The 26,632-nt window shown below is 41.0% G+C and overlaps 2 protein-coding genes across 3 annotated transcripts in view; one reads left to right on the forward strand and one right to left on the reverse strand.

The window, feature by feature from the left end:
* The first annotated feature begins 790 nt into the window (after window positions 1–790).
* Window positions 791–8,695, forward strand: LOC134869662 (lipoprotein lipase). Its single transcript, XM_063891489.1, has 10 exons — window positions 791–1,065; window positions 1,901–2,097; window positions 2,919–3,098; window positions 3,675–3,786; window positions 3,861–4,094; window positions 4,488–4,730; window positions 5,216–5,336; window positions 6,157–6,375; window positions 6,834–6,941; window positions 7,026–8,695. The coding sequence occupies exons 1-10, from the start codon at window positions 966–968 to the stop codon at window positions 7,045–7,047; spliced, it is 1,536 nt and encodes a 511-aa protein (XP_063747559.1). The 5' UTR covers window positions 791–965; the 3' UTR covers window positions 7,048–8,695.
* Window positions 8,696–9,654: 959 nt separating this feature from the next.
* The window catches only part of si:ch1073-396h14.1 (disintegrin and metalloproteinase domain-containing protein 10), a 33,297-nt gene continuing 16,319 nt past the window's right edge, over window positions 9,655–26,632 (reverse strand). Inside the window, exons 9-15 of one of the 2 annotated variants that reach the window (XM_063891711.1) lie at window positions 20,819–20,982; window positions 17,118–17,289; window positions 16,833–16,977; window positions 16,180–16,363; window positions 13,859–13,958; window positions 12,367–12,587; window positions 9,655–10,311 (exon numbers count right to left, since the gene is read on the reverse strand). In XM_063891711.1, coding sequence (XP_063747781.1) covers window positions 10,201–10,311; window positions 12,367–12,587; window positions 13,859–13,958; window positions 16,180–16,363; window positions 16,833–16,977; window positions 17,118–17,289; window positions 20,819–20,982 — 1,097 coding nt within the window. In that variant the 3' untranslated portion in view covers window positions 9,655–10,200. The remainder of the gene's footprint in view (window positions 10,312–12,366; window positions 12,588–13,858; window positions 13,959–16,179; window positions 16,364–16,832; window positions 16,978–17,117; window positions 17,290–20,818; window positions 20,983–26,632) is intronic. The other variant, XR_010166456.1, reaches the window with a different exon arrangement.

Consider the following 26,632-nt stretch of genomic DNA (forward strand, 5'->3'; position numbering starts at 1 on the left):
TCTCCTGAAACTCTAACAACCTGCTTCTCCAGTCTACCGCTCAAATCAGACTCTATATACTGAAGACATATTAACCGGGAGGTCTCAAAGTGGTGAATACACACATTTCATCTGGTATCATCGGATTTTGTTAAAGCGTATTTGGCTGCATCTTTGCCTTACATTTTTAGTTTGGGATCACTAAATGACCTCTTATCTTAAATGTGTTATATAAAATAAAGCAGTTACTAATTATTTTTTCTATTTTATTCATAATCTGTATGATTTTTAAATTGTTTAAGCTATTTTTGTTTGTTTTCAACCTAAAATGTGTTATTATTCTTAAAATATTTAATATTATGTATAATATTTTATATGTTATTTAATTTCTCTGAATGTTTGCCCCTGTCTTATTTGACACCTCTCTCTTCTTTTTAATAATAAAAAGCACATGTCTTTTAGTGTGTAATTTATATGTGATTTACAAATCAAATGTTATTATTGATATTTATTACCATATTCTTCATCTAATGGAGTAATCATCATACAAGTAAATTAATAAATTAAGAGCATCAGTCATTCATTCCTCGTGTTGGGGGTGTGGTTAACTGGTGGAATCACACATGTCATAAAATCAGAAACACTTATAACACAGTTTACTGGTTTTAATGAGTAGTTAACCTGCCAACCAGTGACATCACTCTAATAAACCAGTCTAATGATTTACTTTACACATCATTTTCCATTCCCCTCCCGGGGCAGTGCAGCCAATGGCCTTTCAGAGGAGCTATTTAAGACGCATACAGTCCAAGGTGGTTCAGATTTCAGCGCTCCCGGCGCAACAGGTCGCACTTCATTATTCCGAGCAGGAATACACACTCACACACACACACACCCACACACACACACTTTTCCGCAGCTACATCCGACTGATTGATTTCATTGTTCGAGACTTTTACTCTGAGAGGAAACAGCTGGGAAAGGAAATGAAAGCGTGGAGGGTTCGGTTTCTGTACTTTCTGGTGTTGAATGCAGCTGTGCAGTATGTGACCTCTCTGGAAGAAGAGCTCTCCGATTCTATTTTTGGTGAGTTTAAATTTATTGCTCATCCACTCTCACCCACTCACCTCCACACAAGCTGGTGTAGAAAAGGCAGGTTAAATCGAGTTTGATGCAGATAGTCGCTATGTACAAAAAAATCGAGGGCAATGGAGGATATTTATTGGCATTTTACGCGCAGTAGTTGTGTCGTTTGCTCTGTGAGAATGACATTAACGGTCTTCATTAGATAGTATACATCACGTGTCTATGACTAAACTTGTGTTTGTGCTTTTTGGCAAATATCTAGCTTCTACTCAGTAAAATCAGCTGACTTTAATTAGAGACATGGGAATGCTTTTCACTTTTGGAGAGCACTAGAGGAAGAAAAGTGGTGAAACCTTCCACCAAACTGAACATGAATTACGTTTTCTAAGTGCAGCTTTGAATTACATTTCCGTTTGTAATATGGCTTCAATGCTTTCCCCAATGTAAGCCTTATACATGTCTGTGACCCTGCATCCTCTTCCCCAACCCCCCACTCTGGAAAGCTGCACAGCCCCCAGTTGAGTCGAGTCAGCTGACCGTCCTGTGCAGATTATAGTCAGTGAGGAGGCAGGAACAAAGCTGGAGAAACTCTGCGAGGTTTCTATGGAGCTCAGTCCGACCAAGTGAACTCCTGTAACCCCCAAGGACTGATTTTGTCTAAGGTGGAGGCTCATAGACCGAGGGGCCCATGGGGCTTATTGGAGCCAGTCACTCAGTTAGCCAGTCAGGCGTGTCGGACCTCCAAGCCAGTGATTAGATTTACACATCTGAGAAACACCAGCTTGACACAGGAATCTCTTCTTATCTTTGTTCATGAAGTTAATTTATCTTCAAGGTAACTTCCTCGACCCTCTGAAGGACCTGTTTGACCAAAATGACGACAGCAATCAAACCGTGACTAAATTCTCCCTCCGAAAACCAACCGTCCCCGATGATGACCTGTGCTACATCGTTCCTGGAAAGCCTGAGTCCCTGGCAGCCTGCAGCTTCAACAGCACCTCCAAAACCTTCCTGGTGATCCACGGATGGACGGTGAGCAACAGTAATGCTTCCGCCTGTTGTGACATGTCTGCATTTTTAAAAGATGGATAGAATCAGAGGATGAAACCCTCTTTATTAGTCACATGCATGCACACAGCAGAGCACACACAGTGAAATTGGTCCTCTGCATTTAACCCATCCTAGTACTAGGAGCAGTGGGCAGCTATCGTGCAGCGCCCGGGGAGCAATGGGGAGGGGGGATTGGAGGTGTCCGGTGCCTTGCTCAAGGGCACCACAGCAGGGCCTAGGAGGTGAACTGGGACCTCTCCAAGTAGCAGTCCACTTTCCATATTTCAAGTCTGTTCGGGGACTTGAACTGGCAACCCTACGATTCCCAGTCCAAGCCCCTACTTACTGAGCCACTGCTGGACAACAACCCAAGGCTTTGTTTACATGACTCTCCTTTGGTTTAGAAAGAAACACACCTCTGATGTGTATCATTACTTCAACAAATTTCAGTGGATTCAACTCCTGCCAGAATCACAAAACTAACCTTATTTACACACTGCAACAAGTTGAAGTTTATACCAAAGAACAGGCTGTAAAGACAGAGGTTTGGAGTCAGGTCAATGCGGTCTAGACTTGAGTCAACTTGAGTCTGTTGTGATGACTTTCAACCTGACTTCACAGAAAATAAATGGAAACAACTTGGGACTAAACCTGAGACATGAGGAAGTCGATACGGTTAATCATACCCTGAAAATAGCATTGCCATGATTGGATGACTACCTTCAAGAAGTACAAAGATTTGTTAGTAGTGATGAGATTGTGGAATTTGAGAAGTCTAATGTTTTGACCGTCTTTCTCCTCAGTTGAGTGGGATGTTTGAGAGCTGGGTGGAGAAGCTGGTGTCGGCGCTGTACGACAGAGAGCGGACGGCTAACGTCATCGTGGTGGACTGGCTCGGCTCGGCTCAGAATCACTACGTGGTCGCGGCGCAGAACACCAAGGCGGTCGGACACGAGATCGCTTGCTTCATCGACTGGATGGAGGTCAGTTGGATCAAAAAAATGTGCAAGGTCCACAAAACATAACACATGACTTTTCATTTAGAGGAGGAGACAGTTTTCCACTTGTTTGTCATCAAAAATGCAAATGAGAAAGACATTTTGTAGCTTGAATCTTTGAATTATGTGACCTTAAGGTTAAAAATATATTCATTAATAACTTATTATTTCACTTATAAGTAAACACACCTGTGTTTTGAATCATTACAGAGTTGCTAATAAAGCTGTTATTCTTTACAACAAACCAAAACACTTCCAAGTTTCTGCTTTAGTGACAACTCATAGACCCTGTCTTCCCTATCGTAACACACCTGTTGAGATACAACAGCAGGCCTTCTCAGCTAGCTAGAAAACACAGCAGCTTTCCACATTGACATTTATCTTATGCATTTCTTCTCCAATCAAATTGCAAACATAGACTACATGATGGACGTGTAAAAACCTCTGCAGTAATACAAGTTGTGATTTTGAAGTCTTGTTATTGTTAGCCTGAGGAGTTAACGAGAGTATTTGTCTCACTGATTTCTTGAATAATGTTTAACTGTGTAACTTTTTTTTAAGGAAACCACCAACATGCCTCTGGAGAACATCCACCTGATTGGCTACAGCCTCGGCGCTCATGTGGCAGGATTTGCTGGAAGCCACGCAATGAATAAAATTGGAAGAATAACTGGTAAAAGTGTTTAATGATAATACATCCCTCAGTTTAATTTGGTTGCAGCTCGGTTAACTGTGATTTGTCTGCAGGTCTGGACCCGGCTGGTCCTGACTTTGAGGGAGAGCACGCTCAAAGACGTCTGTCCCCTGACGATGCTCACTTCGTGGACGTCCTGCACACCTTCACGCGGGGCTCTCTCGGTCTCAGCATCGGGATCCAGCAGCCCGTCGGACACGTGGATATTTACCCCAACGGAGGCAGCTTCCAGCCGGGATGCAACCTCAGAGGGGCCCTGGAGAAGATCGCTAACCTGGGCTTATTTGGTGAGAACAACTACAAATGTACCCCTAACTCTTTACTACACACTACAGTGAGCTACGTAGCTACATTCATACAGCCACGTCACAAGTTAGAATGCACATTCTTGTGATTATTAGTAGCCTCACACACAGTCCAGCAGCTTTTATAACCCTGGAGCTTCTTGCTGCTAGTCATTAGTCTTAGCATTGGAAATTCCTGTTGCACAATGATCTCATTTACAACGGGTCTTTAAATAAACAAAGGGCTTCAAACACAGCGGAGAAAAGGTCAAATACACCATAAAATCTTGAGGTTGATAGGTTAAGTAAATCGTGTCGGGTAATGGAATGGAAAAGTACGAAATTGACTTAATTACGTTCGTGTGATTAAATGTTGTTTCCCTCTCTCCTCCTCAGCGATCACAGACGCAGTGAGGTGTGAACACGAGCGCTCGGTGCACCTCTTCATCGACTCTCTGCTGAACGAGCAGGAAGCGGCGAAGGCCTACAGATGCGGAAGCCCCGACATGTTCGACCGCGGCATGTGCCTCAGCTGCCGCAAGAGCCGATGCAACGCTGTGGGCTACGACATCAGCAAGGTCCGCAAGGCGCGCAGCGTGCAGATGTACACCAAGACACGAGCCTCCATGCCTTTCAGAGGTCAGTGGACTTTATCAATTGTGGGGTTTGTTTGCTCTGCGGGTTATTCAGTTGGTTGGAAGTTACACAATCTTTCCTACTCAGATGAAGCGATAAAGCTGCAAAAACAAGGTCTAATGGCAAGTTCTAAAATCGTAAATGGACTGCATTCATGTAGAGTCTTTGAAAGCACTTTTACAACTCAAGTCAGCCTTCACACATTAGCAACTTCAACATGACTGTAAATACTGAGAATAATGAACACTTTGATGTTTAAGAGGCACTTGAAACACTTCCTGACGCATATGTATTCCCAAAAAGCCGAGTGGTTTGATCCCACCTCTGTCATTCCTAAATGTGTTGTTAAAAATGTTGGAAGAAGTTGTTAAAAGTTTCGGCAACCTTTAACGCACACAGTCTGGTTGTCTGCAGCTCAGTATTGCTAAATACTGGATCTAATTGTGTGCAGCATGCATGGTTTTACAAACTTCTCTCTTGCTCTGCAGTTTATCACTACCAGCTGAAGATCCACTTCTCCAGTAAGGTGAATCGTTCGGAGATGGAGCCGTCGCTCACTGTCTCGCTGTTTGGGACGAAAGGAGAGGCTGAAAACCTGGAACTTAAACTGTGAGTCAAAAATAATAAGGTGCACACCGACACTCTCACAGAAACTCTGAGTTGATATATGAAGAGCGTATCGAACCTTATGCTTTTAGCATTATAGGACATGAGTGTTTTCTCTGTGACATTCAGATATAGCACATGCATGTTTGACCAGCACTAGCAGCCTGGTGTTTGCTTTTAAGAAGTAATGTGTAGCCTCTATAGATTAGATTTAGTCATCGTGCAGAGAACAGGTACTAGCCAATGAAATGCAGTTAGCATTTAACCACAAATGAATGTGCTATAACCTATATGAATGACAGAAAGTGTATGTACTACAGCACAAGCTCTACACGTTGCATTAAACAGAGGTTATACATGTCAGTATCTTATGTATATTCAAAGGATATGTTGAGTAAGGCAATAGAGCGTGCAAAAGCTTTTACTTTTACATTTGAGTATGCCCTGCCTGGGTATTCATATATTTGAGTTGTTGCCATTTCAATAAAAGAAGACTTTTGCAAGATCCATAAACACTTCGACGTTAGACAGACTTATCCGGTACATGATGGACATTAAAAGATTGGTTTCACATATTTTTTTTTATCATTCAATCAAGAGAATTACAGCTCAGTGACTTGCATCTTCCAAGTTATGAGTTGTGACAGCTCCACAGAAGGAAACAGTAGAAACTATAAACAGTAATTTAACCGCCGACTTGGCCGCATTCGCTCCTGTTATTTGTGGTTACATAACAGTTTATAGTGCAGACTTTACGAGGCTAAGCTAAATAAAAGGTTCCTGCGAGTAGAACAATAACTTTCCTTTTTTATATATCTGGCAGGAAGGAGAAATTAGAGACGAATACGACCCATTCGTTCCTGCTGGTGACGGAGAAAGATATCGGAGATCTGCTGATGTTGAAGTTTAAATGGGAGGATACGAACGGCTGGTCGGCCTCCAACATGCTGAACATGGTTTCCTCCTGGTGGTCCGGGGACTCCGACAGCGACAACATGGAGGTTCACAAGATCCGCATCCGAGCCGGAGAGACACAACAGAAGTAAGAAGTGCTCCTGGTTACCTTTTTATTTGAACAACCTGTTTTACGGCATGCTTTTTGATTTGATTCCATGTTATTTCTACATGCACATATCCGTATATTTTTGTGAAGCACTTTTATTGCCTTTGTCTTTATGGCAATGAAAAAAAGCCCAAAAAATCGTACAAAGGTTTCCACTTAATCATTCATACTTGGTATTTTTATTTCCCCATGCATATGTTTGTCTCTGTGAAGCACTTTGACGTCTTAAAAGTCTTATATAAATTACATTAAGATACAAAGCTGTTGAGACTTTTTCAGAATCCTAAACATATTTAAAACACACATTTTCAGTATTTTTTAAAATAGTGTAACTTGTACAAAATTCCACCTTTAAACACTTACCTTGTCATTGATAAAGTGTATTATTTCTGTAGATGAAGCGCTCATACACACTGTTCTTATCGATTATTTCTCAGGTTGGTGTTCTGTGTAAAAGACCCTGAGGCTACGAAATTAACACAAGAGGTCACGTTTGTTAAATGTAAGGATGCATGGAGAACGAACACGAAACGAGCTCCAAAAAGGTAAAAACTCAGCATTCTTTTTTCAATTCCTATTACATTTTCAGTCATGCTTTTAAATAACAATACTCTTTTCTTTGTCCGTAGAATAACTCTGGAGAAACACTGACGCCGCCGCAGAATCCACAGTTGAACAAGCACTTATTATTTATACACATATAACTTATTTTTATTCTCAAATGGTACAAAGCTCTCACTTGTATGTTTTCAAAAGTGTCATTTGTTATTTAAAAACGATATGTGTGTGAATACTGTAAAATATTTTGTATGGACTTATTTTTATGACATGTAACTCCACTGTTGCACAAAAAAGTAAACGCCTTCGTCTTTGGTTTGACGAGAGCCTCGTATACGGAGAGGTGTGACGGAAGGGTTTACTGTGATATTTCTGGATGTCTATTGTGTAAAATACCTTGAGTTAAACATCACGATTATAGTCTCCTCTCGAGGTTCTGCAGACTCTTCTCATACCGATGGGAAAATAACCAGTAAGCTGCAGTCACAACAGTCACGATTTGCTCTTTGCTCAATCTCGAGGTTGGGAGAAGAGCCTAGCGGTAATTTAAAGCTCAGTTTAGTTCCTATTGTTACCTCTCTTGCTAACTTGTGCCGCCAAATACAGCTGTTATCTGATTGGTTGCTCATTGAGAAGTCAGTGGTAAACAAGGGCACATTTTAAATGATTTTAACTTTGAGTACGACAATTTCGTAGAAAAGTAACGTCAGCACAGAGGGCCGATTAACCGTGTATCGTGTGAATGCAGCTTTAAGGCAGTGGTGGAGAAGTCCATAGGGATCTGGTTTGGTTGTGGTTTCAAGTCCCCGAAAGATCAAGTGCTACCAAGTGTCCCTGAGCACGGCACCGTTCCCTACACTGCTCCCCGGGCGCCGTACATAATGGCAGCCCACTGCTCCTAACACTAGGATGGGTCAAATGCAGAATGTACATTTCCCCTTAAGACGATTTAGGGTCTTCAGGATGAATTCCTCAAGGTGTTTTATGCGATAGGGTACAGTTGATTTACCTTTATGTATTATCTGACTAACAGAGCATTCACCACTGTGGCTTACAGCGCTCTACGTGACTGTGGGTCGTGTAACAGTGTGCCTTACTGTCTCAAGATGTTGTCTTGAGTTAGTTATTGATGTTCACCTCAGTGTGCTTTATTGTTGTTATCTGTGAACTTTTACTGAAACATCTCAACATTCAAAAGTTGTTTTGAACTCTTTTTGGTCACGGCTACACCTCTGCAAGACGTTACTTTGAAGATGTTACCTCAGAGAAGCACCTGATATTGTGTCATACTAAGGTTCATTGGGTATGAGAGGCTCAGAGAGAGTTGGAAAGCACATTTAATATCAATATTGTCATTTTGTTGTATTTCGTTCGACTGCAGTTTCTCCTGTGCATGTGACTTTTTAAAAATCTTGACTGAAGCTCTTTTCATTTCCTCTTTGTGAGCAATATCTAAACCTTGGCTCTTTGAGATCGGTACTGTTATCATTGTGACTTTATTTCCACCTTCTTTAAAAATATGGAAATGTTCGTCTTTTGCACTGAAAACAGAGGAAGATTGTTGTACAGTTATGTAAATACCATAATACAGATGTTTATAGTATGAAACACTGGCAGTTATATATTTGTATCACTGGATAAATCTCATAATGTAAAATGTGCATTTCTAAAATGTTTGTACATAATTGTAAATATACACTGTACTATATAAACTGTTTAATAAACCCAAACTGCAACCTAAGAGGTCACTGACTCTTATTTATGTCAAGACAGCAGAAAATGATAATAAACCTTTGTTTTTTAATCCTCTTTTTACTCTTTCTCACTCAAACTCAGCAGTTTGTTTTTATTCCTTTCCTATTTGTTATCACCAAACAGTACTAGCAATTGTTTAATTGTATGTGTTGTGTTTGGTCGACTCTATCAAAGTGACCCAAAGAGATTATAACCGAGAAAAAGAGTGTAAAATGTGACGCCAGCTTTTGAGTCATCGTTAAACGTGCTTTTTCTGTTTTGAGGAAGTGAATCCTTAGTGTTGGAAGAAAGTAAAAGAACCTGCATATAAGTTCTACACAGTTAAATGTACCTGATGTATCTAAACATTTGAACTATTTTACAGTTAGTATTTGAGTAGGAAATGAGAGAACAAATGTCCAAGCTGTGATCAGGACCCTACTCCAATTCAAATTAAAAACTAGGTCGAGTGAGCCAGAATATCAAGTCCTGTTCAAGACCACAACAGGCTATAGTCCATTTCCAAGGTAAATACAGTAATCAAGGAGGTAAAGGGGCCCAATTAGACTCATTTTAAGGTGCACATTTGTATTTTCTGCCGCTCCTGGGACATGTCTCCATGCTTTAATGTCCAAAAAGCTCTTTATTTTTCTCATACTGCCTGTGCTGCAGCACCTCTTTTCACCCACTGTCTGAAACCAGAGCCCAGTCTGCTCTGATTGGTTTAGACATAATGAAGTATATTAAATTAGAGTTGTCAAATACATTCTGTGCAATACAAAAGTACAACATGTGTCCTTTGAACCAACATTTAGTAGGAGTTTAAGCTGCTTCAAACGTTAGTACTCAATCTAAGTAAAAGTACACTCAAACTGTATTTCAGTACGATATGTAAATGAATGTTCTTCGTCACTCATCCTCACTGTGAATCATGAGAGGAAAATAAGTATTTCAGGATGGCAAACATGGTTTTTTATTACCTTTAATAGCTGTGTAGACAAGCAATGCAAATGAAAGCATTCAGGCCAAAGGTTTCACTGTAATGGAAAGCTGAAATTAGCACAACAAATACAACATGAAGGACGCTGCAGGGCCGAGCAGCGGAGAGTCCCATCAGCCTTTGCTGGGACACGTGTCTTTAGACTGCTGTGGCTGCATGATGCCATGTGGCTGTAAATGGGGGTTGACTGACCGACAGTGGGCAGCAACAGGGACATGTTCCAAGACACATCCATCACTGGAGACTTGTGGATATATGAGCAGGCAAGTGACACATGGAAAAGTGCCTGACACCTAATGACGTCACTAAGGTATCAGTTAACAAAACAGCACGAGGGGTGATGAGGAGGTGTATTCTTTGCCACAGGTCACCTGCAGATCACTCCCTGCTTGTGGAGCAAAGTTGAAGTCTTTCAATGTGACTGTGACCCTTAAAAGTCCCTGATGATTGAGCATGATGAATTTGTGCATCGTCATGAAGATGCATATTCACATTCCCAGAGGGATCAGAGGTCAGAGGTCACTCAAGTCCCTGGTGTTCAGCTTACGGCCGCAGATGCAGATGGTGAGGCCCATCGCTGCGGACAGGGTCAGGATACCCAGCAGGATGGCCCACCAGTGAGCCTGCAGAGGATAGATACAAATATTGCATTTGAGTTTGGATTACTGTTGACTGTTTTTCATCATCAGCTAATCGTAGAAATGTTCTGCAATGGACTAAAAATCAGCCTCCTTCATTGTCTTGAAGTTACATTTTTCACCAACAGGAAATACAACACACCGTGAGAAGTGACATGGCATCGTATCTTCAAAATTCCGAAAATGATATTGTCTTTTTCTATTAAAGATTGACCATTGTGAATAAGGCATGACGTTGTATCTAAGAACTGGACATCTGAACATCTCAAATCATGCCATTTAAAAAGCTAGAACCAGATACAACTCAATAATTTACTTATTTGAAAACTGACCTAATCATAGTCAAAACCATTGCAGATGTTCATCGATTTATTGATTAATTGATGAATTGTTGAAGCTGTGATTAAAAAGACCAATTTGCATACACAGTCATATCTATTAACATTGCAAAGTTGACCAACAGACACTAAAAATGGTTACGGGGAGAAGCCTGCGAGCTAGTTCAGGCAGTCAACTCGAGGAACCAATGATGCATTCGCACATAACGCCCCTCGTCACACTTGCAACCAGCCAAAGTTAGTGTCCTAAATCTGGCGCTTTATTTAAGATGTCGGATCTGCCTACCTCTGTCTGGCTAATGCTGCTGCTGCTGCTGCTAGTTTCCACGCTGCTAATGTGTTCACCTCGCTACTGCTGCTGCGTTCACGTTGGCGATGCTCGCCTGCCCCACCACCACCCCAGCTTCCTCCCCAGCTTCCATCTGTAGGCTCGGGGGATAGTTATCTCATCATCACTCAATGTTAATATGTGGAGTGATGAGGCCCGAGCCTAGACGCCAAACTCAAACTATATACTGCTTCTAATAAACATATTAATGAAACACGTGAGTTGTCTGACTGAAATATAATAAGCAGCCAAATGAAAAGGAAACTTCACAATACAATTCTCCATATATAGAGAGATCAATTTTATGAACCTATACTGTTATGTTGTGGTCTTTTTACCAGGATAGAAATACTCTTTAGGCCAGGGTTAGCGCTAACCCTAACCCTAACAGGTAACAGGTAACAGGTAAATATACTGAAGGTATCTCACATATTTTCAAAAGAGAACCCTCCTCTACTCCATGATTCATTGCTTTACTTTGCAGCTCTGTACATTAGAATAGTGAGTCAGCAATACACCGTGCTGTCGGTGTGGTAAAACAACACAATGGTTTCTGAGGTGAGGGGTAAGTTGTGTCTCCAGTGAAACGGAAAGATTATCTTTGAGGTGCTCTTCAACCCAAATGGGAATTCCTGATTCTCCATGCTGTCATGAGGAACTAAACCTCAAAGGCTATACGACTGAAACATGGAAGGCAGCGGAACATCAGGGCAGTTCAATAAACACTGAGCAGAGGATCTGACCTCAACAAACATCTGCTGCATCTTAACAAAGACAACGTCCATAGCCAAAGATGAATGATTATGTATTACTGTACAGATGACCAGAAACCCATTGAATCAGGTCATCTCTGTCAGTGGAGCAACTCTATGTCCAAATCTAAAAAGCTGATACATAAAGACTTGATTGAGGACAAATGTGCTACAATTTTTGTGTACAGTTAAACAATAAGATGCTGAAATTTGCAAAAGTATTAAATGTTCAGTATTTCACAAAAGGAAGTCATCAGAATAAATTGCTTAAAAGTTAAGACACAGACATCCGATGACTAAAATCCTTCTTCTGGTTAAAATATAGAAGTAAAAACAACCAAAATCTAAAAAGTGTATCTGGAACAATGCATAAAAAGTCACTTTAAAACAGCTTCTGCTAAAAGGACATGTTTAGGATTAGGTTTATACATAAGGATGTCATCAGCATAGAGGGATACTGCAATAATCAATAATAATAAATACCAAAATGCCGTTGGGTATGGTAGCTCCAGTAGAGAAGAGTCATAGAGTCAACAAACCAAGTTAAGCAACACTTTCTAATATATTATGTATGCATGTGTAGTATTATCTATGTGTTACCAAACTCATCATACAATGTCACCTTCATCCACTCTGCTATATCATCGAAGTCATCTAAATTGATAAAGGAGTTTTTCAGTCTTGCGATGGGCCCGTCTGCATCAAGCAGTCGACACACGTGGAATTTGTCACAGTATCCTCGATTCTCTGAGCACGGAGCCCCGCTGACCAACGCCAGCGCCTTCTTCTGGAAGTGACGGGACAGCACGGAGGAGGTGGTGCTCGCACAGGTCTCAGGCTTATCTGCCAAAGAGAATCACAGTAGACTTACATTAATACATATCATTCATCTACAGTATGTAAAGCCACAATGCATTTCAACATCTCTATGGCAGGATACAAAAAGAGAGAAAGGATGTATGAATCTTCAAGTGCTACAACTGCTGATAGCTATATTTACAGCTCATTAAACACACAATTTATATCAAAAACGATGACAGGAGACGGAGTCAGCTTCTCCAAGTTAGGGTGACTTCATTGTTCATTGTAGTAGCCAAGGTCTCCTTCTCCCCGGCTATCAGAATGTTATAAACTCTGAATACCGCGGTTTATACTGAAAAAAATCTGTGTTACTCCAACAAAGCTTTGGCATACTGAGTTCCACTAAACCTCAAAAGCAGCCATACGACTGAAACACGGCGGACAGCTAAACATCAGGCAGGTCGTTTAACAAAGATTGAGCTGAGGATGTGACATCAACAAACATCTGCTGAATCTTAACAAAGATCTGCAGTCCTAAATTATTGGTCATTTTCCTCCACCTAATTGATGCAGACACGTGTCTGTCCGGATGTCAACACAACCATTAAATCAGATCAGTGGAGCCACTTAATGTCCAAATGTATAAAGTTAATTCATGAAGACCTGACTGAAGATGCATGCTAAGATGTTTGTGTCCATGGGAACAGATTAACACAGTTCCATTGGAAAAAACTAAATTATTAAAGTTTAGATTTATGCTAGAACAAAAGGATGTCATCTGCATAGAGGGATAGTTTTTTCTGTGTCTTCTGGAAATGATTGGGCTTTAAAAGAGGTTTGCTCATCTTGCTTCTACGATCACTTAGGATCCAGACATCAGATGATTATATAGTCTAAACAAACAGTGTTTTGTTAAAACAAAAAGGGGGCTTCAAACTTGAGTATGTTTATCACAGCTTATGGCAAATAATCAGAACGCTGAGTAATGCATAAAGAGGTTGTCTTCACTCTAATGACAGATTTCTCATATTTTGGTATGGTAAGTATTGAACCCAACCACACATGTATAGATAGCATAGGTCTTTGTTTGTAGACATTTTAATGCTGAAATGTTACATATTACACCTTTAACAAACATCTCATACGCTGTACCCAAACCATCGTGTGAAATGTTGTTTCTTTGTGATAGTTTTGAGGTCATCTAATGCGAAACAGTCGAGGGACCTCAGTACAAATTAACACACGCTGACGTGTTGGGACACAAAGGGTAAACACATTCCTCAGTGGTAGAGGACACGGCGGCCTGTAGTTACCGGGCTGCTGGCAGCACATGTGGCATTTCTCCCTCATGGAGTCTCCTGGACAGTCACACTGCTGCAGGCTGTGCCTCACACACACTGACTCGGCACAGACCTGCAGAGAGGACCAGTTCATTAAGAAGAATACTTTAGGTTTACTCAACACTGGTCATGCATAAAGCTAAGGAAATGAAGTTTAACAGCACAAGTTTTAAGAGCCTGCTAACTGATCTTTCGTAATGAATGAATGAAAACCAATCAATGCTTTGAATAGGAGATCAAATACATGGAACATATACAAATGTGTGGCGACCCCTTATTCTTTAATACTTGTTGTCATTTCCCTAATTCATTCTCGCATGTCACTATACCCTCTGATTGATTGGAGGGTTATTCAGTTCACCTGATTGTCCCTGATTAGGGATTGAGTGCAGCTTGGGGCAGTTTGGCCAATCAATGTGTCACCTCTTCAGGGCTTAAGAGAGTTAGATAATTGAACACACAGGGCATTATGATCCTTCCTCGACTTGATGCACACCTGACTTTAAGCAGATTCAGATAGAAACTCTGGTTTTCGGGCCATTTTAGACTCATTTTTTAATTTTAACTTTACTGATTGATGGTGCATTCTGAAACACAGCTGGGTGAAAATTCGGTTTTCTTTGTTTGTTTTTTGACAAATTTGGGTTTGGATTAGTCCTTTATGCAAGAGTTATGATTGCCCAACAATAACCTTTTACTACCAGGCTTTTAAAGAGGCCCTATTATACGTTTTGGGGGTTTCCCTGTCCTGTAGTGTGTTATATAGGTTTTAGTGCATGTAAATGGTCTGCAAAGGCAAAATCCTCCATTAGACTTCTTTGTTTACTTCGACAACATAATGACATCACTATGTAACAAACCCCTTTCATAGACCTTTTCTTATTGTAGAAAAGTCACGTATTTATTTTAAACATGAGCTTTGTTTCCTGGTGTTATAGCTGTGTTTACTTATCTTGAATTTCATGTCTTTACATTGTTTACTACATACCCAGACTTTGTTAATCTGAGTCATTTTAAACTTATGTTGCTTTACACATTTCATTTTCTTCAAAAGCCAGAAATAAATACACTATTTGGTTAAGTGTTTTGAAGAACTGAACCAACATGTAAGTCTTGTTTATTTGTGTGGGATTTCCTGTTTTCTAGGAAGGATTTGAGCATTCAGCTGAAGGGGAGTCATTTGAGATCATTTATGATTAACTTGAACTCCACTTTCATTTTTTGGATCCTTTTTCTTCCATTATTACAGTTATTCAACATGTTCCCAGATATGGCCTACACCTCGGGAGAGACGTATTTTCAGAACAACATTCACATCTGGGGTAAATTCCTCTCTCCTCCTGCACTGAATAGTGTTTCATCACAGGGCGTTTAACAATGGAGAAAAAATAGTACAACTTTTATGGAGTCACAGACCATTCTCCAGAGGTAACATCGATTACACCAGATCTGTTCTTAGTACTGCTGTGTTGTAATGTTTACAATTAAATTGAATTCTGAGCACACGGATTAAACCGAGAGACCTCTGGTGGAATCAGGAGGATTTATGACATCATGTTATTTGATGTATAAACAATAAACACTTCCCGTGGGATCAGTTTAGCTCATAACCAGATAAACAAGAGTCTATTCGAAGCTAGAACTTATTTATGCAGTAGATCTTTTTGAAGCAAAGATGATCATAACAAGCCAAGGGTCGGATTAATGTCAGGGTCAATTCATGTACCATTCAGGTTAAATATAATTAAAAGTGAGGTTATATTAACCTAAATGCAGTGCTTTATTGCATTTTTAGTAGAAAATGTCCTCTGACTCCACACAGAATCAGTGATTGCAAGTTGTGTACTGTTACAGCTGTTGTTCAAGTTGCTCTTTAACTACAAATCATGTTTGTGTGCAGGCAATTAAACTTGGAACTTTAGATATCCTTTTCCTAGATCACAGCATTTATAGCTTTTCTAGTACTAGCCAATGAACCTAGTATGAACCCAAAATTAGGATAATGTGTACAGTTCTGTTTTTTTGTCTTTTGGTACTTTAGTAAAAATGCAAATTAAAAAACATCCCAGATAATAAAGCTCCAAAAAGCTACTAAATGGACCTCATACTGAGATTGTATCTGGTCAGAATAAAACTAACACAGATAATGCATTGCTGCACTTGCATACTTTGGCCTTTAAGGCAATGTACTGTAAAAAGTATTTCTCTAAAATACTCGACTACCTTTTTTGCACACAAGACTAGAATTGTTGAAGGTATTTAGATGGTGTGTGTGTTGTGTGTGCCTCACCCACCCCGTTCATACAAACTCGTGTGCCCTCGCTGCAGACGGTGAGGTTTTCCTTGGCGCTGGGCTCGGGGCAGAACGGGGTGAGGCCTGAACACATAGCCTCTTTCTGACAGTCCGTCTCATCGTCACAGGTCTGCCCCGCTGGCTTCAACACACAGTCCTGACCACAGCACAGGCCCTGACTCGGACTGAAAGCATCACACACAAGGAGTTGAGGGGGTTGATGAAGCCACATGAAAGCAAGACTCAACATCAACAGAATAGTTTAGGTGAATGTGGTGCATCACTTTGATTAAAAGTGATGAAAGTGAGAGATAAACAAACCAAAACCTACGTCAATATACTGTAAGTGTGAGAACAAGACTTCATGCACGGTATCCTCCTGACACACCAAGTATCGGACAGTAACCAAGATGATGAGTTCAATCAAGCCTTGATTGAACTCATCATCACTTTGTAACACTCGTGCTTCTATTGGCTAGCGATCCAACACATTGTACGTGAGAGGCTAAGGGCCGGGACATCTCTAAGCTGTTGACCTACTAACAGAGCCAGCCAGCTGACCAATCAGAGCAGAATGGGCTCTGGTTTCAGGCAGAGGGTGAAGAGAGGTGCTGGAAACATGTCACAGTAGAAGCACAGAACACAGATATGAACCTGCAGACTTTCTCGGGCTTCAGGTGACACTGGACTCCTGCAGGCTGTTTGGCGCTGAAGCAGCAGAGGTCTGCGTCGTTGTGACCGACATCACACTCCTCGCCTTCCTCCACAATCTGGTTTCCACAGATGGGCTGATCACTGACTGGCCATGAAGAACACACATGCAGATAAACACACACAAGTAAACACTTGCAAGCTGTAATTATTTACAGCGAGAGATGCACAGTGTAAATATTTGGAACACGCAGGTGGACACTGTCGGATGTTTTCTCCCTTCCTCACCCACGAAGCAGTCGTCCTTCTTCAGCTTCAGGAACTCGGAGATGTGCTTGATGCTGCAGGGCGAGAACTTGTCGTTGTTTTCACGCACCTCGTCTGTGGCCTGAGGGAACATCAGGTACCGGCCTTTACCGCCGCTGGAGCCGAGGTTACCGCAGTTTGAGTCTTTATCGTGCTGGAAGACACACAAAAATAAAATGTGCTTTCTAGTGTATTTAATTTGTATGCTGCAAAATAAAGGCGTTTGAGTTTCATCTGTTTGTTCAGGACCAGGATTGCTTTACAGAAGGACCCTCATGAGTTTCATCTGAATATCCAGTAATTACATTGTGGCACATCGGTTCTTTCTGAATGTTAGTTCTTGCTTAATAATGTGTTTGATGATTGTTAATACCTTAATTTATGTGCAAAATAATGCCTAAAATGTACCTTTAAATTATTATTCCTTACATATTATGTATCTACTCACTGAGCAAATGTACTAAAACAGCAGTGGGAATGGAAAATATCAAATCCATTAGAAATACACTGCTTTTATATATTTTAATTTACTTTCTTTCAGATTATTGTTATTTATTGTAGTAAAGTGTGCACATTTTTACTTTAAATTCTCTATATTTATAAAAATATTTGTATTTTTTTGGTTTAGTTTTTAGTTATAACCCAAAAACATTTTTTTCCTTGGTTTTTTATTTGACAATCCCTTTCTGAAAGAGTTTTCTATGACTTTTAAAGTTATCTTTGTTACATTTTCCTATAAAAAATATATGCTGTGTGCAGTCCAAATGTTTCCTGGTGTCTGATGGTCATGAAGCAGCCGAGGAATGTGATGTTCCACATGCGGGATGCCGAGAACAAAATAAAAACCTGCTCCTGAGACGGATTTTTGAAACATTTTCTAGAACCAGTGTTTCCTTGAGACTTGTTTAACACGCGTGGGGGGAACATGATGTTGTGGGTATATTCCTGCATCTGTTCTTAATTAGTCTAATGGTTATAATTTATAGTCTGTCGCTGTGTGTAGCTCTGGGGTGCACATAACTGCATGTCACAGCAGATGCTGGTGCAGCTTCAAAAGAAAAGTGCATTTATGTTTGTTTTTATTGTTATTTGTTGGTATGATTTTGCATCACACAAGGATTTAAATGTACTGCCGAGGACATAACGAAAACAAAAACTGTGAAAAGCAGCAGGAGAAAATTATGAATATGAGTGTGTATGATGACTGTGATCCGTCAGATTTACAGCTCTTCCTGTTTACTTCTTTAGCATTGTTTACAGATGCTGCTACAACATACACACCAGCACAATGCAGGTGTAGCTTTCAGAGGAAACCCATTAACACAAATGTTGCAGGTGTAAAGTTTTGGGGTTTTAGTGGATAACAAGTCAAGCCTTCCCCTAAACTCATGTTGTAGCTTTTAATAATTAGATGAGTAGCTGTAAATTCAATTCTATAATAGTTGGTGTGTTCATTGGTATGGATGGTTTAAATAAGGGCTTTATGTTGATTTTACTAGGACTTTTTCCTAATGTGAGTGAATGGGGAAAAGATATTTAAGGGTCAATGACTTACACTGAAGTTGTAGTACCACCGTCTGGCCACTATGAATATTTGCTTATGTCCGACACACTTCCTGGGGGCTTGGTTTATGGACAGGGGAGTAGAGGTTTTAGCTTTCTTTTGTTTGTTGTTCTTTTCTCTCAGTTTGACTTTTATCGTTCCTGGGTTTATTTTTTTTGCCCTTTGGTTCAGTAAATATTTGGTCAATAAATGGCAACTTTTTTTGTCACTGCTTCGTTCTTGACCTGGTTCTTCCACATCCATTTTGAGAAATTCTGGTGCTAAATCACATCATATTTACTAAGAAATATTGATAAATGTTTCATCTGTGCAGCACATTGACCCATAGCACAGAAAGCCACTGTGTGTTTGCAAAGGAGCAAAGAGCGAGAGATGCTCCCCCTCTTTCCTGCATCGTATATCAGGTGCGCAGATCTCACCATGTGCTTCATCTAGCCGGCCCAATCTGGAAACAATGAGACATGCCTGTCACAGCACACCCAGCACCAGAATCACGGTAGTGTAACTTGTAAAAAACCTGCAGGGTCTGACATAGCAGAACTAATGGGCTCAAGAGCGCCTCTTTGGTCTGTGGAAGTGTGAACAACCGAGGGCAGGGGGGACAAATGCTGCGGGCCCTTTGGGCAGTGGGCGAAAGGTTACAGGTGTTAGCAGCCATCACACATGGAGAGAGAGGTGCATGCATGTGTGTGTTTACAGAAACTGTGGGATGTTATGGCAAAGGAGGTTGTAAATGCAAATATACTGAGAAAAACTGGAGAGAGAAATCTGTTATTTCCGATCATCGAGTGGAACTGAGCCAAGAGTCGCCATGAAACAAACCAGTCAATACAGGCCAAGGTCTCTAATGCCCACATAAGTGAATCATTCACAGACGATTTGTTGCGGTGCAGCTCAAAACACCCATGTGTGCATTCTGGGAATATGTGAGGTGAATCTAACGCTTGAATTACATGGATTCCTCATGTTGAATTATCATTCAGTACGCAACCCATGCAGCTTTATGTTCAATAAGAAGCGGCTGAACTCTCGGTTCTCTGGGGCACCAAAAAGGGTTAAGAGTAACACTGGCAAGAGTTTAACGAACATCTGAAATACTACACTGAGGGTTTGATATGATTCAACCTTTTACACAGACATTTTGACATGGTATGGTCGGAAAATCCTCAAGTGAAACACATTAGATTTAGAGCTAGTTAATGTGGGAACCTTGGAAGCAAATTAAACAAGCTCTCAAACACCAGCTTCCTGCAACTGGAACATGTTTCACTGCAGCCATAGTTGATGTTATTATTAAGACATGAAAATATCTTTCTTTGGGTTATTAAAGTAGTTAATGTGAATGAGCCCCAAGCCATTGGCCTGCAATAGCACCTAAACATCTCTTTCACATTTTTTATTTTAGGGGGACTGACCTGATGTGTGTATATCCAAAGGGAAATCCACCCTAAAACGGGCATCTATTTGTCTACACATGTCTACACTTGTCTCTGTAAACTCCCAGCTTGAATTCATGACATCACACCATTTTTGGCTGAGTTGTTGTATATCCATGGCCCCTTTCACCAACTTATCTACACATTAATCGGAGGAGCTGTACGTGAGGAAAAAAATGTCTCGTCATTCAGAACAGACTGTAAACAGATTCTCCGTCGCTCATGGTCTGTGCATTCACGCTGAGTTACTGGGCGTCGTAGGGAAGGTTTTATTGCAGCTTGCAGGGAGTCAGTGGCAACATTTGAAGACATAATCAAGGAGTGGGTAGAGAGTTGTTGTTTTTGACCAAATTACGAAGCAGCTACGAGACTGCAGTGTATAACACGCCTCCTGCACGCTCTACCCACGCTCCACCCTTCACCATAACTGAAAATTTAGTACAGCCAGTAACTGAGATGGAGTTGTCTGCTACCTTTGTGAAATGAGAAAACTGCTCATTTGCAATATTACATTTTACATAGCTATCCTTAACATTTAAATGATCAGTAGAATGTCATGGTATAGATGTTGCGCAACATTCACTGTAATCAAGAGTTACAAGCCACTTTGAAAACCTATAGTCTTTGCTTGGTATGAGAGAGATGTTTTTAGTATTGGTAAGCATTTGGTGAAGGTGACTGACCTGAGATCCAAGACTGTGTCCGAGCTCATGGGCGAAGGTCAGCTGGATGTGGCGTGGAGGCTGAAACAGTCCGTAGTTCTGAATCGTGACCAAACCGGTGTTCAGGGTGGAGGTCTTGCCGTTCCGAAGTTTTGTCTGCCGTGAACATATTCCTCCCCAGTTACCTGAAGGGCACACAGATGAGGGGAAAACACGAGATTGAGAAATCATAGAGAGTAAATGACAGTTAAAGTAAGTATTACAAAGAAATAGAAGCAGAGTTTGTCTTCCGATGTCTTTTGATTGGATTAAAGCATGCTGCAAGTATTCAACAGAGTTCTGAAATCTGAAAATTGGTCAACATTTTTGCCCTTGTGGTTCTCCGTTCAAAGTCAATGGGTTTTAATGAGTACATTTTAAGTCTAATGCATGAAATATCCAACCCTCAAATATTAAAAATGTGTTTTTACTTCATAAAATATGTCAGGAAATACCCCACTGGTGAATTTTGAAACCTGACGTGTGAAAAAAGTTGGTTGCTAAATGAGACTAGTAAACGCCGAACATTAGCCACATTTAGCTTAGCGATGGTGGTTCTCTCTAAAAGCTAAACATGTTAATATCAAAAACGTCCCAAATCCCCAAAAAAGAATCCCAAATCCAATGGAAAATTCCCATTGGATTTTGTCAACGCAACCCCTGCAATGCTAACTTCATGGTCAGCCTACAAAAAATATCAACTCTGCAGCATTTTAAAATTGGTTTATGTATTATACTACATAGTTAGGAACAGATACAGCACTGGAAGAAGATTCATATGAAGCTGACAGCTCATGAATGCAATACATAATCCCACCTGCGTCAGTTCTCTGGATTCAAGAGACCTAGTGAAATCAAACCTACCATACCTGTCACTTTGCTCTACAGTATGGTTGCATAACGGACCTTGTTACTGCTACTTGAAATACCTTAAACCAACAATGTGTTGCTACTGAAGTGTTATCACTCTCTGAGGCCCGGGTTCGGGGCGGGGGGCGGGGGGATGGGGGAGCTCCTCCAGCTTCACTTCAAAGCCTGCAGAGCCATTTGGCCTCCAATGGTCTCAATCTGAGAGTTACGTAATATCCCATTCCCACAATTACTCACAGCTGGCCACGTTCACACGGATAGACAACTGGAATGTGATATCATGTTATCGCTTTGAGAGAAACAAAATCCAATTAGTCAAACTGGACACCTATGATAAGACACTACTCGTGTAATTGAGTAAAATGATCATATCATGACTTCTCACACTCTTTTTTGTACAACCCATAATACCCTGGGAGAAACGTTATGAGTTAACCTCCCTAATAACATGTTGAGAAAGGTCAACAACAGTGTCTTTGACCCCAACCATGTCCTGAAAAGCGTGCATGAACTGTTAGCATAAAACCGTCTGTGAATGTTTCACTTATGTGGGCATTTAGAGCCCTTGGTCCCAGGATCAGACTGAAGCCCTCTTTAGAGCCCCAGTTTATCCTAAAATCAAATACGGAGTTTAATTCCAGTTCAAACATGTGTTAAAGGCTATTGTAATGTTATGTTAAATGGTTTCTTGTTTCTTGTTTTATATATTTATCCTAGTTGATGTTGCGCTCGAAGCTGCTGTGATGCAAGAACATTTCAGACAAGATTTGACAATCCAATATTATTAAATCGTATTGTAAATGGGCCAAAAATGAACTAAATACTGTACCTCAAATCTAAACCCAGTGAAATGACCAATTACAGTCTTCCTCGTCATCATTTTCTCATTACTCATTTTCTATCACCAACTCTTTCAATCAGTTGTCTCTCTCTATGCTCTCTTCTCGTTGGCTTCCTCCTTTTGTGCCCATGTGTGGTTCAGGTTGGAGGTCTCACCGCTTCCCATGCAGTAACGTGACTGTTATGTAACTCCTCTTACACAATATGCTCAGCAGTATACCTTTGAGGGGTAAGACTCGTGAGGTGCGCGTCTGTTAAAGAGATTTGGCGCCTGTTTCGCAGAAATCAGAGTTCACTGGGTGTCATTGAGAATTGTGGGAACCAGACTCGGGCATCTGGATCTCCCACCGGTATGTTTTTGTTTCACAGTGGGCGTCCTGGAACGGTGAGGGACGGTTAGAGGTTGAAAAACAAAAACAAAAGTGCCCCTTATCTTTGCTTTTGGGGAAACAATCAGGATACTGTAGAGGTTAGGAGCAGAGACGTTTAAAGTACTGTTAAATGTAAGTGGAAAGAGGCTGTCAGTGACAACACAGTAACCTGAGACTTTTCCTTCATGAGTGTTTGACATCACATGATTGCTTTTGCCAGAAAAGCATCAAAGAGGACAAATAATGTTGTTTTTCAGGTTCATTTTGGTATTTAGTTGCTCTCCTGTGACATGTCTCCATGCTTTAATGTTCAAAAAGCTCTTTGTTTTTCTCGCACTGCCTCTTTTCACCCTCTGTCTGAAACCAGAGCCCAGTCTGCTCTGATTGGTTAGATGGCCGGCTGTGTTGTGACTGGTCAACCGCTCAGAGATGTCCCGCCTCTTAGCCGATCACGTGCAATGTGTTGGAGTGCTAGCCAATAGAAGCATTACATGGTGATGTCACTATGTTAAGACAGTAAACAAAGGAGTCCAATGGAGTGTTTCAGACACGCACAACCTAAAAACACACTACAGGAAAGGGACCCCTCCCCCCCTCAAAGCAGAAAAGAGGCCTCTTTAAAGGAGAACCTTGAGGAATTGTTATTATGGTCTGTTCTCTTAACAGCCAGGGGGTGGGGTTGGGAGATCCTTACCAATATCCCTCTTTAAAGTTGGGGGAGAAAAAATAAATAAATTACAGACACAAGCAAATAAAAAGTCGAAGAAAACAAAGCAGTCTGGGAGGGGTCCGACCTGCAAAGGGCCAGCGCCCTCCTCTGGGCCTGGGGCGCGGCTCAAAGCAAAATTATCTTAAAAGGGAGGGAAGACGGATAAAAAATAAGTGGGAAGGTCTTCCTTCGCTGACCCCTTCCCGTCTGTCTCACACTGGGGCGTCTAGTTTGGTTGCTGGGGGGGCCTCTCGCTCGCCTCTCCAATATCCCCCAGACCTATTATAATGCTGATTATAACATTATATAATGATGGCAGTGATACTATTATTGTTCATTTGCATTGATTCTTTTGCAGCTGGCGGCCTAGATTCATTTCTTGCTTTGCTTATTTTTGTTCAGGATAAAGGTTTAGTAATGAGAGCGTTTTGGTTCATAACATTTATATTATATTTGCAGCACTTGAGACATAAACAACTATCCTTTTATTAATAAATGGTGGCATTTCTTTTTTCAACAAACACATTTTCTATTCATGTCAGTCCGAACAAACCCATATACTTTAACGCTGGTGTTGCGTCATATCATTTAGTGTATCACTGCATCTGCTTCGTGTGATTTTACTCGGTATGTCTGTCCATTATGTCTACATGTATCATATATATAAAAAAACAGACCTCCTCTTCAGTCATGTTAATCAAGCTTTCTGGATGCACCCCCCCTCCCTGCATTCCCAGCTTTTGACCTAAAATGGCCTCCCTGGTGGTCCATTCAAGGAGCCGGGTTTCCTAGAAAGAGCTTATATTTTTTGGCAGCCCGAGCAAAGAGGGGCCGCGATTGTATTCCCCCCCCTCCCTCTTGTCTTCACCACAGAAAGGACCCGTAATGAAAGACTCCTATTATTAGCTCGCTGGAAAAGCACACGTCCTGAGAAACACACACCATCAGGAAACACACACACACACACACACACACACACACACACACACACACACACAGTAACTCACACTTTCAAGAGTATTTGGTCTTGCAGTATCAATTAACATCATAGACAAACATTCAGAGGCACAAACACACACACATACACACACACACACACACACACACACACACACACACACACACACACACACACACACACACACACACACACACACACACACACACACACACACACACACACACAGTCTCTTTCACACAGTTTAAAATGAAAAAACAAACATTAGTAAAGGGGAGGTCTTTCCTTTGATACACAAGCAGGGACAGCCCCAGTGTCCTAATGATGCCTTTAACAACAAAAACAGACACAGCGGGACATTTGACCGCCAATAACACCGTCTAAAGTTTTCAGAAAAGCACGGAGGATGAGCTCTGGAGGTCTACCAAAGGTACTGTAAATAATGTAACCGCGTCCAGTGGCTTTCCATCAATGCTCTCTTTGTCTCCAGAGTTCATTGACCCGCTCGCCGTAAACACAAATAGGATTATTTCACTATATTGTGAGACAAATTTGGCCTTTTCCTTGTGTGGATGGATCTTACCACAGGTTATATTCAACATGCGTTTGCTCAGATTCATATCAGTTGTAATATCATTTAAATCACTCTCATTGTTGATGTTTAAGAGGCCCTATTCAGCTTTTTTGGGGGTTTCCCCTTTCATGCAGTGTGTTAAATATGTTTTGGTGCATGTAAATGGTCTGCAAAGGCTAAAAATGCTGCTCTCCCGCAATCTGCTTTGAGATTGAGTGGGTTTCTCCGTGGTCAATACTACACTCTCACCAAATTTTGTGGAAATCCGACAGGGGGATTTTTCATAATCCTTTTGACAAACAACTTCCTTAATGGATGTAATAATCTCTGAGTTGCAATATCTGTTTCTGCTGCCAGGATTGTGTTAGTTTGCGTAAATCAAAACTAAAAAGCCTACTTTTACTTGTTAAACTATGCAATGACATTCAATTTTACAACATGTATTACATTGTCAGACCTTTAGACCTTGGTATTTTAAGGGTAGGGACTTAGAGACGCCATATTGTTGAGGATTCAAATGCATACACTACCTGGATTATTTTAACAACAAGGAGTTCTTATTAAAAAACCACAATCCCCAAAGAAAGCAAGTTCAAATATTTATTGTACGGATATATTTATGTAACTTTCCAGTCGTTGAAAGACACACATGTAGCCTCTCATGGGCAGAACAGTAGGATGATAATGATATGTATTAATATTAGAACTGCTGTTTTAGTCTGTATGAGTTTTCCTCCTAAGCAATGCTTTCCCACAACATACAGCTCAGTAAAAAACCCACTCAACTCCAAACATATTGGGTGAAAGATGTGTGTTTGTTCCTCAATTAGCCTCAGGAGTGGAAGGCACGAGACGCTTCGGCCCGACTGACGTATGAACACACTTAGAGAGGTTAAAAGAGAAGGTCTGAATGATTGACAGCAGAAGTGTGTGAGTGTGTTTGTGTCTACATATGTGTGTGCATGGTGCACCCTGCTGTAGCGGTTCTGACATTGAGGTCTTTGAGTTTAAGGTCACATGGTTAATGGCACTTGGATTTCCTAAGACTGGTAATAAACTAGTGGAGACACTCAGGGTTGAGCTTATCTGTTTCTGGAAGTCAAACATTATCTACGTTAAATACTCCAAGGGTGTCACATGACACTGGAAATTCACGCCAATGTCATTATGAAACCTCAATGTTTGTGTGTGTGTGTGTGTGTGTGTGTGTGTGTGTGTGTGTGTGTGTGTGTGTGTGTGTGTGTGTGTGTGTGTGTGTGTGTGTGTGTGTGTGCGGTCACACGTGAGTTGTCACTATGGTGATGTGGAATTCGGTCAGCAATCTTCACTAAGATGTCTGGGAGTGTGTGTGTGTGTGTGTGTGTGTGTGTGTGTGTGTGTGTGTGTGTGTGTGTGTGTGTGTGTGGGTGTGTGTGTGTGTGTGTGTGTATAATTGTGGGGGTCTGCTCACACCTCTCAGTTAAGCCAATCAAGA

This window comes from Eleginops maclovinus, chromosome 9 (genome assembly GCF_036324505.1).
Source record: "Eleginops maclovinus isolate JMC-PN-2008 ecotype Puerto Natales chromosome 9, JC_Emac_rtc_rv5, whole genome shotgun sequence".
Classification (NCBI taxonomy): Eukaryota; Metazoa; Chordata; class Actinopteri; order Perciformes; family Eleginopidae; genus Eleginops; species Eleginops maclovinus.